This window comes from Chrysochloris asiatica, unplaced genomic scaffold, assembly GCF_000296735.1.
Source record: "Chrysochloris asiatica unplaced genomic scaffold, ChrAsi1.0 scaffold00052, whole genome shotgun sequence".
Lineage (NCBI taxonomy): Eukaryota > Metazoa > Chordata > Mammalia > Afrosoricida > Chrysochloridae > Chrysochloris > Chrysochloris asiatica.
Window position 1 is genome coordinate 16,295,867 of NW_006408570.1, and position 21,745 is coordinate 16,317,611.

At 36.2% G+C, this 21,745-nt stretch overlaps 1 protein-coding gene and 1 pseudogene across 3 annotated transcripts in view; one reads left to right on the plus strand and one right to left on the minus strand.

Moving 5' to 3' along the window:
- EHBP1 (EH domain binding protein 1) overlaps positions 1–21,745 on the minus strand; it is a 529,253-nt gene that overhangs the window by 104,626 nt on the left and 402,882 nt on the right. For all 3 annotated transcript variants that reach the window (XM_006862974.1, XM_006862972.1, XM_006862973.1), the window contains 4 exons: positions 17,675–17,853; positions 16,995–17,043; positions 11,705–12,604; positions 6,015–6,158 (listed from right to left, as the gene is read on the minus strand). In XM_006862974.1, coding sequence (XP_006863036.1) covers positions 6,015–6,158; positions 11,705–12,604; positions 16,995–17,043; positions 17,675–17,853 — 1,272 coding nt within the window. The remainder of the gene's footprint in view (positions 1–6,014; positions 6,159–11,704; positions 12,605–16,994; positions 17,044–17,674; positions 17,854–21,745) is intronic.
- Positions 20,760–21,108, plus strand: LOC102839322 (annotated as a pseudogene).

Below are 21,745 nucleotides of genomic sequence, written 5' to 3' on the forward strand. Positions count from 1 at the left end.
TTTTCTTTTTTGTACAACATGACATCGAAAGCATTTTTCCATGCCTTCAAAATATTCTTTCACACAATTATGGAATACATAACTTTAATATATTTACTATAGCTTACTTAGTAATTCCTCTTTTTTAAAGCATTAGACCATGTCTCAATTTTTGCTATTACAAGTAACATTGCAATAAAAATATTTAAATGAAATTTGGCTTCTGGAATCATTGGATAAAAAGAATGAGCATTTCCTGATGATGAATAATTGCTTTCCAAAAAGGTGTGGTAATAGACATGCCACCAAAAGCATACAAGAGCATCTAACTCAGTATCTCTCACCAGCATTACGTTTTTATAAAATCTAATCTATATAACTTACAAATATAGTAAGATATCACAGATATGGAATGATAGATGTTTTAGCAATTAACTTCTGAAACTGAATTCACACTAATAAAATTTAGTTAAAGATTTAAGTTTCACTTGGGAAAGAAAAAGTGTATGTAAAGTTATTTGGAGCCTTGTAGAGAAGAGATGACTGGCAAATATTTGTTGAAAGATCAAATTAGTAATGAACTGAATGGAAGAATCAACAGCTATAAGAGTCAGGATACTTGGAATTCTGAGCCTATTTTGATGACAGGTAAATTTAAACATTTTTTAAAAAGCTCATTTCCTAATATCTACAATGGATTCAACAATAATATCTATTTTCACTTTGCAAGGATGCCAGGAAAATACATGAGAAGGAAACACTAAAGTAAGTCAAAAAGCATTGCTACTATTGCAAACAAAACTGCTTAAATATGTCTATGCAATCGGTGAATGGCTGTATACATACAAGTTCTCTCAGTAATACACTTGCCTGTCTTAGTCTCATTAGGCATTAAAGTGCCTTCAAAAAAAAAAAAAAAAGTCCAATGAAACCCTTGAAGAGGATCTTCTGAGCCAGTTAAATTCATGGTAGAGAGGTTAGCTCAGAAGACAACCGTTTTATGAAATTCCAAAGGAATATTTTTCATAGATATTTTTGAAGGACTCAGGATGATCATGGGGCTTTTTATGAAGAAGTTTTAAGGAAATTAAAAACTAATGAATTTTTTCTACCATAACAATGCACTTGCTCATTCAAGGGTAGCAAGGCCTGTCCTACAAGTATTTGAGAAACCTTACCCCATCTACCCTAAAGCACTAGTCTTGCCCCTTGGGGCTTCTTTCTGTTACCAAAACTCAAAGAACATTTAAAAGGAATCTAATTTGAATCATCAAGGTTACCCAAATGGCCAGTATTGTTGTTTTAAGTGCTGTCCAGTTGTTTCTAACTCATAGTGACCCTATATAGGGTTTCCTAGGAAGGGCTGGAGGGTTTGAGCTATCAACCTTGCGGTTAGCAGTTCAGTGCTTATTCTACAGTGCCACACCAGGACCCTAAACTGCCAATATACAGTGGCGTAAACTGAAGAATTCTTGGGAAGGATTAGAGAGATACAAACACTGTCTTCCAAAGTGTATAGACCTAGATAGAGGAGGATACATTGAGCAAAGGTGCTCTGGTAGTGTAGTGGTTACGAATTGGGCTGCGAACCGCAAGGTCAGCAGTTCAAAACTGCCAGCTGTTCCGAAGGAGAAAGATGAGGTGTTCTGTTCCCATAAAGATTTACAGCCTTGGAAACCCTGTACAGGGTCACTATGAGTCGGAACCGACTCCACAGCACACAGCCACCACCACCATGTTGAGCAAACAATAGCTTCACATTTTGATATTTTTGATTAATAAAGGTTTCTATGATTTCATACCAATAGTTTTTTACTTATCCTCATATAACACAATGTTAAAGAACGTGTTTTCAGAAGTCAGGCTGTCTAAGTTAAATTCTGGCCATTAACTTGTTTTATGTGTCAGCTTTTCACCCATAAAACGAAGATGGCAATACTTAAGTCAAACAATTGTGATAACTATATGAGAAAACCATGTAAAAACACTTAGAATTTGAGTTGGCATATAATAAGTGCTCAATACATATTGCTGTGCTGTTGTTAAATGATGTCCAGTCGGTTCCGACTCATAGTGACTCTATATAGAGTTTCCAAGGCTGTAAATTGCAGGAGCAGAAAGCCTCATCTTTCTTCTTCTGTGGAGCGGCTGGTGGTCTCAAACCAACCTTGTGGTTCACAGTCCACTGTGTATCAGACAGAGCCACCACTTTCCCCCATAAATATTGTTGTTGTTAAGTGCCATCAAATCGATTCTGACCAATAGCGACCCTATAGAGGGTTTCCGAGGAGCAGCTGGTGAGCTTGAACCGCCGACCTTGCAGTTCAAATGGCTTTGTAGTCTGGTGCATTAATCCACAGCGCCACCATAAATATTAGATGATAATTATTAATAGATGCAAAATTGTTGTTAGGTGCCACTGAGTCGGTACCGACTCATAGCGACTTTATGCACAGCAGAACGAAACACTGCTAGATCCTGGGCCAACCTCACTACTTTTGCCACGCTTGAGTCCATCAATGCTGCCACTTGGCTAATCCATCTCATTGGGGGTCTTCCTCTTTTTCCCTGACCCTCCAACTTATCAAACATGAGATCCTTTTCCAGTGACTGGCCCCTCCTGACAATATATCCGAAGTATGAAAGACAAAGTTTGGCCATCCTGGCCTCCAAGGAGCACTCTGGCTGCACTTCTTCCAACACAGATCTATTGGTTGTATGGGCAGCCCATGGCACTTTCAATATTCTCCTCCAACACCATAATTCAAAAGCATCAATTCTTCTACTATCTTCCTTATTCACTGTCCAGCTTTCGCATGCATATGAGGTTATTGAAAATACCATGGCTTGGGGCAGGCGCACCTTAGTCCTCAAGCCGATATCTTTGCTTTTCAACACTTTTAAAAAGGTCTTGTGCACCAGACCTTTTATATGCAAAATTACACATATGTAAAATGATTACATAATTTAAAAAAATCCACTTGGCAGTCAGATCATTTAAATCTCAGGTATTCTGAACCTGAAATCAACATCTCTGAAAAAAATCTAAAAAGGTACAAAATTTCCACTTTTCTTACAGACTGAAAGAATTATGAAACAAAGCATATCGCAAATACAATGTAACATCAACAAGATAACTTTCTTCCCAAAGAGAGTATTTTTTCTAAGGTTCTTCACTTCACTAGATCCTTCTCATTCACCAGGTTCTAGTTCAGATGCCCACTCCTCAGATAACTCAAGCCCCCACCTATTCAAATTACCCTCTGCTAGATCTTGGAGTCTTGGTGTGGTATCACAGGATGAGCGCTTGACCTCAAGGCTGGCTTGAATTGCAAGGATGGGGTACAAACTCACCAGTCGCTCTTAGGAAATCCTATACAGGGTCACTATGAGTCAGAACTGACTTGATGGCACTTACCAATAACACATTGTATCCTGGAGCATGGTAGCTCTGTACGATACACATTGGACTGCAAACTACAAGGTTTTTGGTTCAAGTCTACCAGCTGCTCTGTTGGAGAAAGATGAGGCTTTCTGCTCCTGCAATGATTTGCAGCCTTGGAAACCCCCTATACAGCATTGCTATGAGCCAGAACCAACTGGATAGCACTTAACATAAACAACAATACTCAATCCTATACTCTGTCCAGAATCTACTTCATAGCAAGGCTTATTATTACTATATACAGTTTTCATACTGTGATTATCTTTCTTATTTACGTTATTATCTCTCTTCCCACCAGAATGTAAACTCCACAAAGGAAAGAAGGTTAAGCTTTCTGTTACCATGAATATATTTAGTTCAGATAATCGGTAAATATCTGGGAAATGACTAAACAAGAAAATTCAATACCCAACAGATGGTGAGGCACTGAAAAAGCTATATAAAAACCAAAAAATGTTCTTTCTTAGATAGATAGGTCCTCTATATTATTGTTGTTAAGTATTGTCAAGTCATTTCTGACTCATGGTGGCCCCATATAGGGTTTCTAAGGAGCAGCTAGTGGGTTTGAATTGCTGATGTTTGGTTAGCAGTCCAGTGCTTCTCCTACAAGAGCCATATTAATGTTTTTTAAAATTATTTTGATTATGACCTCATTGAAAATACATTTTACTTTGAGACCTAGTAAACACACACAACTGAAACAAAATTTTCACAAAAAATTACTAAGCTTACTAAATGTGATACTTATTAAAAGATAGTTTCATATTACACCAAATGAAGAAATAGGTGTCCTGTTTATTAACTTTGTTTTATGACAACATGTACTTTTAAAATATATTTTCTAGTCCATTCTCTCCTATTTCTTTTCAGTAAAAATAAACTAATAAGTGATGTTCTCCAAGGTGATTTTATTCTCTATTATCGAGTAAGAAAATAATGAAAAGCAATGCTTGAGATTATGGGATCTTAATCTGGTATCTGCAAATCCCTAAGAAAAGTATGTCATTTCATATACTTGGATATGTGAATTTGGTGAAGGGGAGATATGTTGTAGTTTCCTTCAGATTCTTGAAGAGATTCAACTGTTCAGGACTTCTAGGCATCAACTCTGGCATAGTGGTTACAAATCAGACTGTGAACTGCAAGGTCAGCAGTTCGAAACTACCAGCTGTTCCATGGGAGAAAGATGAGGCTTTCTGCTCCCGCAAAGATTTACAGCCTCGGAAACCCTGTACAGGGACGCTATGAGTTGGAACCAACTCCACGGCACCAAACAACAACAACAACAAGGCATCATCTCAGTGGCACACAAACAACACTACTGTATGTCCACACTACATAAAAATATGTAAAATGATGTGATTTAATATAGGCATGGCAGTACATGATAGGAAAGAGCAATGACTCTTGTGTCTCATACGGCTCAGCTTCAAATCTTGGAAGCTCCATTTACTGACTCTGTAACCTCATACAAATGATCTTACCTTTCAGCCCTAGTATTCTCATCTAGAAAGTAGTTTGAATGAGGTTAAGCAAAACAAAAACATAAAGCATCCATCATAGTGCCTGAAATATATAGCAGGTATATTTCAATAAGCGGTAGGTATCATGGTATCTCAAGGAGCTCTAGCAGCATAGTGATTACAAATTGGGTTGTAAACCTCAGGGACAGCAGTTGGAAACTACCAGCTGTTATGTGTGATAAAGATGAGGCTTTCTGCTCCGTGAATATTTACAGCCTTGGAAACCCTGTATAGGGTCGCTGTGAGTTGGAACTGACTCCACAGCACATAACAACAACAACAACAACATCATGATATCTAAATATCATGCCTACTAAATATTTTACATCAACAACACAGGGTTGTTAATGAGTCAGGATTGATGGTAGTGGGATTGGCTTGGGTATCATTATTATGTTTGAATATTTTCAACAAAATCAATTTCTATGGTCAAAAAATATCTTAAAAAGAGTATTACTGAAATTTCAAAATGTAAATTAATTTAAAAAAATATTGTTGGTTCAGTGTTGTTGAGTTGGTTCTGACTCATAGCAACTCTTTATAGGGTTTCCGAGGAGCAGGTGGTGAGTTTGAACTGCCGTCCTTGCGGTTCAAATAGGACTCCCCTAATCCCCCTCAAAAAAGACAAAACATACTATCTGTGCATATATAGAAATGGTATTTTAAGATTTTACTTTTCTTCATGGCTAGTAACATTACTGTGTAGACATTATCACATATTCCTCCACTTATGAATTTACCAGTTCATTAAAAATAGTAAGTACTCATACTGTATAAGGAGATCTGATAGCGTAGTGGTTACAAGTTGGGCTACCAACTTCAGGGTCAGCAGTTGGAAACTACCAGTGGTTCCGCAGGAGAAAGATGAGGCTTTCTGCTCCCATAAAGATTTACAGCTTCAGAAACCTTGTACAGGGTCACTATGAGTCAGAACCGACTCCACGGTACTTAACAACAACAACATACTGTATAAAATCAATGAAAAAAATAATTTAGCAAAAATACAAGCAAATCACTCCCCTCGCCCCATATATTGCAATTTATGTTTTTTAAACCAATGTTCTCACATCATTTAACTGCCTGTTGCAGAGTGGTGTGGCTGCGTTGGTATTCTGCTTATTCCCTGCCTTTAAAGCAGCATCTCTTCTTGCTTGTTCAAGCAGAATTCTTGCTCTTTCCTTAAGTTCTTCTTGTCTGGATAACATTCGATGCTTAAAAGCAAATATGCAGAATTAGAAGAAATAATAATAATAAAAAAGATGTGAATCTACATTTGTAAACTAGTTAATGGCAAGACAGTCAAAACAATACAATTCAGGATTAAGATTATAATATCATAAAAACATTATCAAAGCATAAATTCTAAATGTATACTATATACATTCTTCGTATTTGCTAAACACATTATATATAATCTGGCAAGCAAAGAATTTTATAAAAAGTTCCCAGTTTCATTTTCATTACAAATTGCTATCCAGTGGATTCGGACTCCTGGTGACCCTGTGAGTGTCTGAGGAGAAACTGTGCTCCACAGGGTTTTCAATGGCAGAGTATCACCAGGCTTTTCTTCTGAGATGCCTCTGGGTGTACTGGAACTGCTGACTTTTGGACTATTAACTATTTGCACCACCTAGGGATTTTTTTTTTTTCACAGTCTTACAGAATTGACAATTGGAGCCCTAGTGATGTCTTTGTTAAATGCTTGGCTGCTGACTGAAAGGTTGGTGATTCAAACTCAATAGCTAAATGGGAGAAAGATGGAGTGGACCTACTTCCATAAAGATTTATAGCCTTATGAATCTTATGGGGCAGTTTTATTCTTTCCTATTGGGTTGCTATGATTTGGGATTTGGTTTAGTTTTGGTTTATAGAATTGATAAACATATCTTCCAAATCTGTGTATTGACATTCAATACCAGTAGCAATAACCTTTTAAATTCTTGATAATTAATGTTTTCTTTGGAGAATAAGTATTGGTCAACAATAGAAATCAATTTTTAAATGGAGCTAACAACACCAAATTCCGTTTTTTCCACTAAAGTAGCTAACTCCTGGTAAAGATGACAATTACTCTGACACTTCATTTTTTTACTTTCATCTCGTTGCATGGTTTTGGTTCCAATTATAAGGATCACTTTTCGTCAAGGAGAAAAATCAATAAACAGGACACCTATTTCTTTATTTGGTATAATGTGAAACTATCTTTTAATAGTTAAATTTAGTACATAATTTTTAGGTCTCTTTTTCTTTTATATTTTTACATTTTTAAATCCATTTTTTCTAATCTTACACAAGGAAATATTTTTCATAGTGTACAATTCTGTGGATTTTGTTGTTGTAGTGAAGTGCTGTCGAGTCAGTTCCAACCCATAGCAACCCTGTACAGGGTTTCCAAAGAGCAGCTGGTGAGCTTGAACCACTGACTTTGCAGTTCAAACAACTTTGCAGTCTGGTGCATTAACCCACAGCGCCACATCAGGACTCCATGGCTTTTAGTACTTGTATATTTATAAGGTTGTGCAACCATCTCACACAATTTAATTCCAGTACATTTGCATAAGATTTGAAGTATTAAACCAAACGGCTTAACTTAACAGACATAGTTGAAACCTGTAAGTGATAGTTTTTTCATTTTGTTCATTGCAACCAAACTAGTTACAGTAACACTTTACAAAAAATTAATTAAGTGAACATTAAATTTGCAGTCAAGGCACTGCGCTTCTAATTCCTCTTCCACTAATAATGGGCAATGGAACAGCAGAGTGCTGTTACACTGCACCACACAGTGCTTAAGAACTTTGGAGTAAGATCTGGGTTCAAATTCCAGTTTTACTACTTAATTGTGGCAAAATTTTCAAAGCCTCACTCTCTTCATTTATAAATTAATAAAATAAAACCAATTGTCATAAATTTATGTGTGTAAAATTAAATGAAATAGAGTAGCGCACTTAGCATGGCACATACCGAGCACTGGGTAAATGTTAACTAGTATTACTTCTTTAATGCCCCAATCTCTCTATCTCTGTAATGAGAGGACTTAGAAGAGAGCACCTTTAAAAGCCCCACTAACACTAAATTCTGTGATTCTGTCATTTAGCGACCAGTCAGCTACAAAGATATGAAAAGCTGTGCTTTGATCTTGAGTACATACAAACAAATTAGTTTTTTTTCTGATTATAAATGTAATTCATATTTGCTCCAGAAAGTTTAGAAAAAAACACTTAACTTAAAAGAAGAAGAAGAAAAAAAAAAAGAATAACCAAGCATGCAGAAAAAATCACTGTAGAGATAATCACTGCCTTTTGATTCTCCCACTTAATATTGTGAGCATTTCCTCACGTCCTTAGATACATATTTTTGAAAACATGATTTTATGGATTAGCCTTGTAGTTTCCAGGAGTCCTGGGTGGCACAAATGGTTAAGCACTTGAGTAGGTTGGCAGGTCTGAATCTTGTGTATAGACCTGGCCATCACTTTCTGAAAGGCCACAGCCTGAAAACGTTCTGGAGCAGTTATATACTCTGCACACATGGGGTCACCATGAGTCTGTACAGACTTAATGACAACAATGACCTAGTATTCTACTATGTGAATGCATCATACTTATGTTGCCTTACTTTAGTTGACATCTAGGTAGATTATACTTTTTCACAATCATAAATAATGCTTTTATGAACATTCTTACATGTAGAATTTTATATATAATTCTGAGTATCTCTCCTCAGGAAACATTCCTGGAAGTAGCATCCAATGACATAAACATTTTAAAGTAACTTAATGCACATTGTCAAACTGCTTATCAGGAAAGTTGATGGCTTCAAATCTAAGTCATGATTTATATTTTAGTGTGAACATGGTTAATTTACAAAGATATTATGAGCATAAAGTTTAAGAACATAGACTTCAGAGTAAGGCATGTTGGTTTTGAATGTGAACTTTAACACTTATGTGACCTTGGGCAAGTCTATGAATCCTAGTTTTCCCAGATATAAAACAGGATTCATCTACTTACCTCATGTGGTTATAAATTTTAAGAGAGATTATGTGTAAGATGTATAATGGTCATTACATTACACAATCAAATGTGCAAAATTTTGCTTTTTTAAAGTCTAGACTTCTGGTGTGGCTCTGTGGATCAGCACTGGACTATGAACTATAAGGCTGGCAATTCAAACCCAGTAGCTGCTCCTTGGTAACCCTATACAGGGTCTCTTTGAGTTGGAACCGACTCGATGGCACTTAACAATAACAACAACAAAGACATATTGAGTCAGCAAATTATCTCTAATGTCATAAATTTGAAGACTCACCATTATTACATGAATCACTAAGAGTGAGCCTCTCTGTAGGATAAGTACTAGGCTGTGAACCACAAAGTTGGCAGTTTAAGCTTACCAGCCGCTCCACAGGAGAAAGATGAGGCTTTCTGCTCTTGCAAAAAATTACAGCCTTGGAAATCCTATACGGGGATGCTATGAGTTAGAAGCAACTTGATGGCATTTGAAAACAATAGAGTGATAACAGCACTTAGCTCACAAAATCCTGAAACTGTTAACTTACATGAAGAAAGGCCTGGCAACTTGTTTCCCAAAAAACCAGTCACTGAAAACCAATGGTACAGAGCTTCACCCTGACATACACGGGGCTGCTGTGAGTTGAAATCAACTTAACGGCAACTGGGATGGTATGGACATTATGAAAGCCTGAAAGTTTTCATAAATATTTAGGTAATTACAGCAAAACAATCCAAACCCATTGCCAGACTCATAGCTACCCTATAAACAGAGTACAACTACTCCTTAGGATTTCCAAGACTAAATTTTTATGGCAGCAGATGGCTTCATCTTTTCCCTGCAGAGCAGCTGCCAACCTTTAGGTTAGCAGCCCAATGTTTAGGTACTTAAGACCCTGTGAGGTTTGACTCTTTTTTTTTTTTTTTACTAAGGAGCTCTGGTAGCGTAGTGGTTACGAATCGGGCTGCGAACCTTAAGGTCAGCGGTTCGAAACTACCAGCCGCTCCGCGGGAGAAAGATGAGGCTTTCTACTCCCGTAAAGATTTACACCCTCGGAAACCCTGTACAGGGTCGCTATGGGTCGGATCCGACTCGATGGCACTTAACAACAACAACAACAACAAGGAGAATAAAGACCTGTTTTGATAGCTACTATATCTTTGATTGTAAGATAAATGTTTTTTTCCTGACACTTTTGAAAAGTTACAATTGATGTCATTTTATCACCTGTTGTCCAGGTAGCAATCAAAACATAGCTGTCACTATATGTATGCATGTGTTTGATATACTTGGTAACATGACATCCTTAATGTCAAATTCAACAACCATTTGAGGACTATTTGATAAATGAACATGACTCCAGGTTACTGTCTGAAAGTGCTAATTTATCAATGAATGCTATTGGTTTGGAAGAAAATTCTAAAGACAGTTATGGAGTACACTTTTCAGAATGCAGTAATTCAGAGATTTTTAACCTTTTTGGTCTCAGATTACACTGTATACACTTAAAAATTTGTGAACCCTGAAGAACTTTTGCTTGAGTTATAGCTACTGGTATTTGTTAATTTTGCAATTTAAACTGAGAAACTTAAAAGAAAGTACTTATTTATTTCTTTAGAAATAATTATAGTAAATCTTTTACATGCTGGCATATTTCAATAAAAAATAACTACTTAGAAATAACAATAAATGGCACTGATTTTTTTGAAAATTCTCTTTAAAATCTTAATTGAAGGCAAGTGCATTATCATATCTATTTATACATTAAATCTGTTGATATATCACAAATCATGAGTCTCCAGAAAATGCCACTGTACATTTGTGAGAAAATGAGAGTAAAAAACGTAAATAATATTATGCTGTGCCGCTGAGTTGGTTCCAACTCATAGTGACCCTATATAGGGTTTCCAAGGAGCAGCTGGTGTGGTTGAGCCATCAATCTTGTGGTTAGCAGTACAGTTATAGTGCTTATTCTACAAGGCCACACCAGGACTCTAACAATGCTATAGAAATGTTGTAACAAAAATAGTTTAAACTTTGGAATCTCCTGAAGGGGTCTTAGAGAGCCTTTGAAGTTCCCAGATCATATTTTTAGAACTGCTGCTGAAACACTATGCTCTGGATGGCAGAGGAAAATACTATGATAGGAAAAGTTATGTGCCACAGTTTTATTGGTAGTGTTTCCTTCCTTCATGGTCTGTCTTATGATTGCTGATACCATAGATTTCATTAATAAAGTAAAGATTAATGGAGAGAAATCTGAATGCTAAGGGAATTTTTTAAAATGATAAGTAACAATGTGACTGAAAACATCAATTATGAGGGAACTAAGATATTTAAAGGGATTGAGATGGCCCTGTACGATAAGAACTGGAGTATGAACCACAAGGTAGGTGGTTCAAGCCCACCAGCTATTCCACAGGAGAAAGATGAAGCTTTCTGCTCCAGAAAAGATTTACAACCCCAGAAGCCCTATGTAAGGTCACTAGGGTTGTTACAAGTCAGAACTGATTTAACAGCACACAGCAGCAGCAACAGCAGTGGTAGCAAACTTTAAATAGAGAGTGCCTGTATTCCAGGTTTTTCTTTAATGAGAAATTATACTTAACTTTAAATCATTCTAATACCTTACAATGAAAAAGGTCCTAAATACATGTTAACATCTTAATGAGTCTTATGAATACAAAAAGAAACAAAAACACAAAATATTTAACATATACATCCATCATTAGGATTCACTTACCTGGACTGATTTTGTGAAATGATCTGCATGATTTATAGTGGTTCTATCAGCATCTGGCTCAGACTCTGTCTGCCTTAGGGAAGTACGCTTTTTCTTAGCAAGGTCTGCATCTCTATTGTATGAATATCCAAGTTTAGAAGTGGGAGATAAACTTGACTTTTTGATAGGTGACTCAGGATCTGATCTGCATGCTGACGATATGGAATTCTCCAATTTTTCTTGTTCCAAGTTACTATTAATTTCTAGAGTCTGAAGCTTTTGCTTATCTGTCTCCTCATAAATTAAGGATGGAGACACATCTGTCTTCTTTTCACTAACATATAAGTCACTTAAGTCCAAAATCTCAGCTTTCAATAGTTTCTTCTTGCTTAACAAAACCTGTGCTTGGGCTGAATCTGTATTGGTACACATCCCAGGGTCATCCGATCCTGAAGTTCTCCCAGAGCTCTGCTGGGACTTTTGGGGTTCTGTGTCACTTTTAGTCCTGCGACAGTAAGGGGAGGCTGTGCTTGGACTGAGGTGATCATCAGGAGTCTGATGTTCACTTTCTGACTCTCCAACCCCACTATCATTTACAAACACAGAGTCATCCTGAGATAAGAAGTCCAGGGCACCACTGGTAGGCTGCTGTTCAGGCTCCTGCTTCACATCACTGAGCTCTGCATAGAATTTTTCCTGATCAACGGAACTGTTTGTATCCGTTTCATAGTTTCCAACTTTATACGTGCTTTTACTGCTGTTTTCCTCTATCTGGACGACATTTAGTTCTTGGCCGCTGAAATGTGCCCTTATTTGATAAAGGTAAGTCATAACTGTCAGTTTGTCAGGAATGGCTAATAAAACCATATCAGACGGTTCCAGTAGCCGGGAAATTCCTATGCTGGCAAAGCCATCATATGCCTTCAAAGGAAACAAAAAACAAAAGGTATACTGAATAGTCCAGACAGTCTACACATTTAAAAAACACACAATTTTAATGTTGTTTTCATTGATATTGGATGATATGTTTTTCTGACAACATGACATATGAAAATAACTAAATTCCCAAAGTCAGATATTTGTAAAAGTGAGGCAGAGGAATTTGAAAGTCTTATACAATAGAGAAAAAAAATGAGAAAGATGAGAGTAAAAACACACATAAAAATCTCAGAACCGATTTTTAAGATAAGGAACTAAGGTATAAAGAAACATTAGACTAATTCATCTCTAGCATGTCATTCCCATGTCAACATTTTATTTCCATGGTCATGTAATTGCAGTAATTCGGGAATACAAAGTACACCTGTTGTTGTTAAGTGCTGCTGAGTCAATTGCAACCTATATCAACCGTGTATAGAGTTTCCAAGGAGCAGCTGGTGAGCTTGAACCATCAATGTTGCAGTTCAAATGACTTTGCAGTCTGACGCATTAGCCCACAGTGCCACACCAGGGCTCCAAAGTACACCTAGATTGCAGTGACCCCTAGATTACCTGACATAAAACACAAGTAAATGCTATTTAAGTCTAGAAACAGAAACATTTTTTCAGTGCCCAATTAAGATTATTTCCATAATGAAGAGAATGATTCATTCTCACCTCATCCATTTAGGAAAGAATAAGTTATTTTGAGTACTGCAACCAGGTTGAGAATGTAAGGCTGCATTGTATTATTTTTGTTAGCCTTTAAATGACTGTGGCACATCAGGTTTTTCTAGTTTTGAAGAATCAAAGCTGTTTCTCAATTTACAATTAATTTTTACTAACCTGAACTAACCCTTGAAAACATCACTGTGTTGCTAGGAAGCATTAAAAGTATGACTGAGTTTTTTGATACATTCTTGGAGAAAGTAAGGATCCTTTAGTCATAGTTTTGCTTTGGAGTGTAAGAGTCTAGATTTAGGATCATAACTCAGAAGTTGTGCTTAGAAATGTTAGGAAATTATGCAACAATTTGGAAGGAATCAGTCTTTTGCACTTACATGTTAAAATGCATTCTACCTTTGAATTTAATCTTTGTCTCATATTCTTCCTGTAGTTTAATAAATGTTGTGAAACAAGAAAGAAGGAAAATGAAAAATAAATTGCGTTATTAAAAACCTCTTCAATTTTCACAGCACTGTGCTTCATAATACAGGTGCCTCAAAATATTTACTAGAGAGAATGGCTCAGTTGGTGTGCATGTATAGGCCTGTTTGTTATTTTACATGTTTTAGGAAAATTAAAGTCATTTTCCTCCTTGTGTGTCTTGACAACAAGACTGACAGACATCAATTGCAGACCCTCAGGAGAAGCACCACAGGCAGTATTCTAAACATTTCCCAATTACCTAAAACATTGGCACACTGGTTAAGATCAGATGTCACAGGTAAATGCCTTTTTTATTCAGCACTTTTTACAAACCTGGGAAAATGATTAACTTCCTTATGGGGAAACTCCTGCTGGTGTTATGCATCATGTAGCAATTCATTTTATGCACACTAATTGCACTAAAAAACCATTTTAAAACAAACTAGGTTTCTTATAAGCCAGGTCAAGGAATTTTCCCATAGGTTAACCTCTTCTGTTATGGTCAATCACGTACTGGCTTTTTAGCTATTTGTACGTGGAGAAAAAAAAGAGGTCTTACAAAGAAAACTGTCGTAGTCATTTCTAGATGTTACTTTAATTGGTAAAGAGAAAAGTCATTGTGAGTTGTGTTATGTGTCTGCCTGGAACTTGAGACACAGGCATTGTTTCTTGTGCTGCATTTAGTCCAATCCAGGGCACATGGGGTTATCAGGAAGAACTGTGTGAAGCCGGAAATAAATCTGCAGGTAGCAAATGAGATATTCAATGTAGATATCAGGCAAGAAGTTGGAAGGTGATGAAAAGGAAAGACTACAAAAACAATCACTTATTGAATTGAATGAATAAGATCATCTAAATCAAAATCCTTTCAAAAAGCCATAGTATCTGGTCTCGGAGATTTAATTAAGGAAAAATTTTAATGGTATATTCTTCTCTATGTAGTAATATGTAAATCTGAGGTATGTTCATCATGATTAAGTTCCTGGTTAAAAAAAAACAAAACAATGTGAAGGACTATTATTAAAGCCCTCCGAGATACATTACATTTAAAAATATAAGTATAATCAACAGTTTTTCATTCAAAACTTTGGGCAGTAAATTGAAAAATCCAGTTTAAAAAAAATGGTTTATTTTTAGAATGTTTGTATTTCGATTCAAATTAGCTTAGTAGCATAATCAAATGCAAGAACATGTGGGTAGAAAAAAATGTCTATCTAAAGATATAAATCAAATTAAATGAAAAAGACGGCATTTCACTTTGATAGACACAGACTCCAAAATCATACAAGAAATAATCTCTGAGAATGACTTACTTTGTATTATTTAAGGATTACTTTTTTGGGGGGAAGGCATATTTTAATTTTAAAAATTAGAGAAAAAATTTTGAATGTGTTACTCTTGGGTCAGCATTGCATATTCACACACACACTCAAAACCAATTAAACAAAACATAAATAAGAAATAAAATTTGGGGTTTTAGAGAGCAATAACAAACAAAATTGATTTAAATATCAGCCAACTGAACTTCTATTTTGGTTTCTTTTATAAAATTTTTTCCATTAGCATTTTAAATTATTTAACTTAAAATAGATTGAACTTCAGCACAGGCCAGAGGTTACTAACCCTTTTATCCCATGAACCCTTTTAACAATGGGTTGAAACTTATGGATCCCTTCTCAGAATAATGTTTTCAGTGCAAAAACTATGAAGGATTGCAAAAGAAACCTATTATGTTGAAAAACACTATTATTAAAATGTTATTTAATCTACATTGGGGAAAAAGTAACATGTTTTTACTACAAAGATTAATTAATGTAATTTTGAAGAAGTGAGGAACTTTAAAATGACATTTATAAATATCTGCAAAAATATAATGTGATATGAAAACATCTGATTATTAAAGGTGACAAAGTAGAGTATGGCTAATTTGACAGGACAGAGTCCTGGTGTGATGCTGTGCGTTAATGCACTGGACTGCAAAGTCGGTTTGAACTGCAAGGTTGGCTGCTCCTTGGAAACCCTATACAGGGTCGCTATGAGTTGGGACCGACTCAAAGCCTTAACAACAACAACAATATGACAGTGGTTTGTTGTCTATATTCAAAAGTTTAAAAAAATTTCCCTCCTATAATCATGTTCAAGAAGCCCCTGAATTCTATGCATAGATCTCAGGGTAAGAACTCCTATTAGAGGATAACATTTTAATCCCTCATTTCATTTGTAAAATTCAATTCAGTGTAAAACAAAATAAAAAAACTTGTTAACTGAGTCCTACTAGGTGTGGCACTGTAGGACAAGCACTGGACTGCTAACCACAAGATTGGTGGTTCAAACTCAACAGTCATTCTGAGGATTCCCTATACAGGGTTGCTGTGAGTTGGAACTGACTTGACGGTTCTTAATAACAACAGTGAGCTCAATTAGGAGCTTCCCTCCTTTTTCATGTTGTGGCACACAGAAAATTATAACATTGTACTTCAGGAAATAGGGTAATCAGGTAAGTCAGCTTGCAGTCACAGTCAGTTGGCCCAAGGGGTTCTAGCAGCTCAGGTCTAAACAGCTGCCCTGAAGACTCAAAGGATCAATATCTCCCAGACAGCTGCGAAGCTCTGATCTAGTATATTAATTAATTATGTGGCAAAACACATAGTTCACCAGCAATGAAAAGAACCAACATTCAAAATCTTTTTACTCTAGGAATCTAAAACTCATATGCATTCTTTCTGGCATACCCATTATTGTTAAGTACTGTTGAGTTCTGACTTACAGAGACCTAGTACTGGGTTTCTGAAGAGCAGCTAGTGGGTTTGAACGACCGATCCTGTGGTTAAAAGACCAGTATTTATTCGTCAGTGCCACATCAGCGTACCATTAGGCTCCTGAATCTTCTCCTAACACACTGTTCTAAAATCACCTGATAGTATATGGCACAATAATTTGGGAAAACTTTTTAAAAGATACATTTTGGAATATGAGCAACTTGTTTGAACAAATATTTAACAGCTAATGAAGGTCATACACATATTATAATCAGATGGCCAACTTGCACTTGTGATCTTAAACATTCATGACAGACCAAAGTAACTATACATTCTATTTGAATTGCAGGAAGTAGAATCCTGTCTCTGAACAAAAGTTATGACCTCACAAAACCACTTCACTTCACCAAATTAATAATAATAAAAAATCTGCAGAGAAGTAAAAATTGAAATCATATACATTCCAGCCCCCTGGTGATGCTTACCTTTTTGTTGTTCTCTTTAATATCTTGAGGATTCAGAGACTTGTAGTCACTGAGGGAGAAAATGGCACAGTGGATACATATGGTATTTGAAAAAACAGCTGTTTTTAAAACAAACTGAATCTAAAAATATTGACATTCAATAATACTAAAGAGTAACTAGCAATTTCACAGCAATTCAATCAACAAAACTAACAGTGTAGAAAATTAAGGTAATAAATAAATAAATAAAAACAGTGATTACATGTTCCATTGCCTGAAGCTTTCCATCTAAAAGAGAAGTTAAGGCAGGGGACCAGAGACTAGCTTTGACAACCAAAATTTACCAAGAAGTAATCCCTTGTTGTCAATGTACAAAGAGCTACAGGCTTATTTGTCTCATCTCATTTTAAAACTAATACAATTTTCATAATAATTTGAAGTTGGTTCTTTGAAGAAAGATTAAGGAAAAAAGTCATTTTTTCTTTTTTAAGGAAAAGACTGTTTTTAGGCATCAAGAAGGATGAATTTTTCTTTCTGCAATGAATTTCAATTTCTTTTCTTAAAAAGAGGAGTTATTTTCTAATGAAAAAGAATATACGAGTAAAGTCAAGTTTTTCAGAACATATGCTAAGAAATTATTTCCTCTTATTTAAAAAATATTCACAAAATATTCATATGAAATGTAAAATATCTCTACTTACATTAAATCTGGTCTAAAATGGTGTAATATTGCACAAAAAGATAAACCATTTCTCCATGATGTTGTAAAATTGGTGATTTTTACTCCCCGGTAATTTTTCGTAACTTCTTTGCACCATACAAGCAATGACTGACTAGCATTTGGCTTTCGCCCCAAAATAGGACTTGGTATAGGACTTGGCTAGAAAAAGAAAAAGAAAAAGAAAAAGAGGAAAACATTAAACGAATTTAATGGAAGATGAAAATTAACATTAATGGACCTAACGAGATCAACTGAATCCTTTGATGTCAGGTTAGGTCCTTCAAAACTGTCAACTGACGACAACTAAAACCTGCAACAGGGAGACATGAATCACATTATTATCTTTGGTTTTAGCCTATGGCATTCGCCTGACAAGGAAATAGATATACAAGATTTTAAACTTATACATAAGAACAGGCCAAGAGCTATAGTGATGGACACATCATGTTAAAGTATTTAAATACTAAAGACTGGATATCTGTATAACTCTCACACTTAAAAAAAAAAAAATCCAAATGGAATCATGTATAAATACAGTTCTTTCTTTCTTTCTTTTTTTTTTTTAAATACAGTTCTTTTTAAACTAGATTAAAATACTACATTTTGAAGTCTAACTGCCCAAAATGATTATTAGTAGTGGGAAGATCAAAATCATTATATGCATTTTAAATAAATAACATTGAATCATATTCAAACATCTTTCTCATGTAAACTTAATGATGCCAAAATAGTTTTGGAGTTATTAGCAACAGATGTTGAATTAACAGCACACAAGAGTATATACTTTGGAATAACTCAAATTATCTTTCAATTAGGATTGAAAACAACCTTAAGATATAAAAAGAGTAGTTTTCTTGTGTGTTAAATGTTAAGCAAATACTTGTTTTTTTTCTCCTTACCCACATTTAAATCAACAATGATTACTATAAAACTAAGACTCTATGACAAAATTTTACTCTAAACTTTCATTAGTTTTATAAACCATGTCATGTTCGTTTGCAGAATAATATCTCATTTTATGATAACTTTAGAGGCTGATATAATAGAAAATTATAGAGAAAACTACTAAGTGTTTTAGTATTTCTGGACTTTCATATCTTGTTATTAAGTAAAAGAGCTGGCTATTGCAGTAAGACTTAGACATAGAACAGAAGTTCTCTAAAACAAGGAAAAAAGAGAATAATAATTTATTTCCAACATCATTTAACAAGCAAACCATTCTTATTCTGCTTACTTAAGGAAAGACCAATGAATTGAGGCCCGCATTTGAATAAAGCACACTAGCACCAGACAGACAATTAAAATTGTCAACTCTCAATAATTATTACTCATGCACTCACTGCTTGTGTTGGAAGACTCCTAAGAAACACTAAGGATGTCATTTCTCATATTTTGTTAACTGTCAGATTAACAAATGGCTATATAAACAACCATGAATCAAGCAAAATGCTGTTCTCTAAATGATCACCTGTAGAAATTCAATGCTGAAAAAGCCCACAGGTAATAAAGATTGACAAACTTAGATAAATTGATTTAATACAAAGTAGTAGGTAAAAATGGAATTCCCATTATAAGTTTACCTTAGAACATATACAGTAAAACTTGCAAAAGCCAGAACCTGTCTAAAGCAGAAACCTGACACAGAAGGAAAATTCAAATAGATAGCAGTAGAAAAGTGGGCATCTGAACCCTGTCAAATGTGGAAAACTTGCAAGATTCAGAACAAGGCAGTCCTAGAGAATTCAGGCTTACAGATTGATGACTCAAACCCATGAGATGCTCTGTGGGAGAAATTTGGGGCTGTCAGCTCCTGTAAAGATAACTTGTTTGTTGTGCGATCAAGTTGGTTCTGATTCATAGTGACCCTGGTGGGTTGGTAGGTTTGAACCACCGACACTGAGGTTAACAGTCCAGTGCTTATCCTACAATATCACACCAGAACAACCTTGGAAACCCTCAGGTATAGACCTACACTCAAATGGCAGAGGGTTTTTCTGTTGTTGTTTTTTTAATTTAAAGGACTGTTTTTGTTCCATTATTCATTCTAACCATGGATAGCATATGCATGAGGCAGATAATCTTTAACTATCATTACACCCACCACTTGTCTGTCAGTTTGTTATACTATGGTAGCTTGTGTGTTGCTGTGATGCTGGAAGCTATGCCTCTGGCATTTAAATATCAGCAGGGTCACCAAATGGTGGACAGGTTTCAGCTGAGCTTTCAGACTAACACAGACTAGGAAGAAGAGACGAACTACTTTGGAATGTTTAATCACAGAGAGCCTTATGAGTAGCAATGAAATACAGTAACATAGGTGTCATGGTGTGATGCTGTAGGATAAGCACTTGACTACAAGGTTGGTGTGAAATCCAATACAGGGTTGCTATGAGTTGAGGATGACTTGATGGTACTTAACAACAACAACAGTAACATAGCACCAGAGTACTGAATATTGAAAAATAATGAATAGCACCACAATACTAGTTAAATATAGTGCCAGAAGATAAGTCTCTCAGGTTGGAAGGCACTCAAAATATGCCTGGGGAAGAGCTGCCTCCTGAAAGTAGAGTTGACTGTGATGACACAAATGGAGTAAAGATGACGAGAACGTCATTAGCTGATGGGGCACAATTCAAAATGAGGAGAAACACCTATAAAGTTCCATTAATAATTGGAACATGGAATATACAAAGTACGAATCTCAGAAAACTGGAGGTTGTCAAAAATTAAATATAACACATAAAGGTCAACATACTAAGCGTAAGTGAGCTAAAATGGTATTGGCCATTTTGAATCTGACAATCACATGGTTTACTATGTTGGGAATGACAAATTGAAGAGCAATGGCATCACATTCATCATCAAAAAGAACACAGCAAGATCTGTCTTGAAGTACAACACTGTCTGTGATAGGATAATATTCATTGTCTATTAAGAAAATCAGTTAATAACACTATTATTCAAATTTACACACCAACTACCAACTCCTTTAGTATGAAATTGACCAAACATGCAATCAAGATATAATCTGGGAGTTTACCTACAGATTGCCTGCAGGCGCCATGGCAGCTTATGAGCAGGTCCAGAAGGGTCCCCTGAAACTGAAAGGCATCGCAGAGCTCGGTGTGACCAAGTGGAAGAAGAAAAAGAAGGACAAAGACAAGGCAAAACTTCTGGAAGCGATGAGAAAGAACAAAAAGAACGAGGAAGAGAAGCGGCGTGGCCTGGACAAGAGGACCCCTGCCCAGGTGGCCTTCGAGAAGATGCAGAAGATGCAAGGAGAAGCGGCAAATGGAAAGGATCCTGAAGAAAGCATCTAAAACCCACAAGCAGAGAGTGGAAGACTTCAACAGACACCTGGACACACTCACGGAGCATTACGACATCCCCAAAGTCAGCTGGACCAAGTAGCCTCCCACCCTATGGACATGGCATGGCCTTGAAGAGAAGTGAAACACAAAGTTGGGTTTATGTCCAGTGCCTTTGGCATTTTCCAGAAACATTCTTTTACCCATGCCTGTGTGTTTTCTGTTGTGACAGTGCTTTTTGAAACTGTCTCTCCATTCTGGAACTTGATTAAAGTAAGCTAGCTGTCCTTTCACCCAATTGTGGTGTCTCAATAGCCCATAGAAAATAAATATTTTCAGTGTGGACTGGAAAGCTGTGGAAGTTTATCCAGCATGAAACTTGTTCCAGTGTAAGTGCAACATACAAATGCCTAGTTCTCTGAGTTGCATTTAAGCCTCAGAGACAACCAGCCAGCTCTCTTCACCCTGATAAAACTGACTCCCAAAGGTGGGGCACTAACACTGCAGGTGTGGCCTCTGCCTTCAGATGTGAGCTCTACCCTTGTGAGCTCCCAGTAGTTGGGGCTTCAGTTGTCTCATCCAGGATCTGGAGAAATTACCCCAACTTCTTTGCCTGGTTTGCAGAGGACTGCCATGGGTGACAAGGATGAGCATCCCTCCTGGTCCTTTTCTGAGCCCATAACTGGCCTGCAGCCCCTTCCCCAGTTTCCCCATTCCAGACATTTCTAATGGGTTGGTCA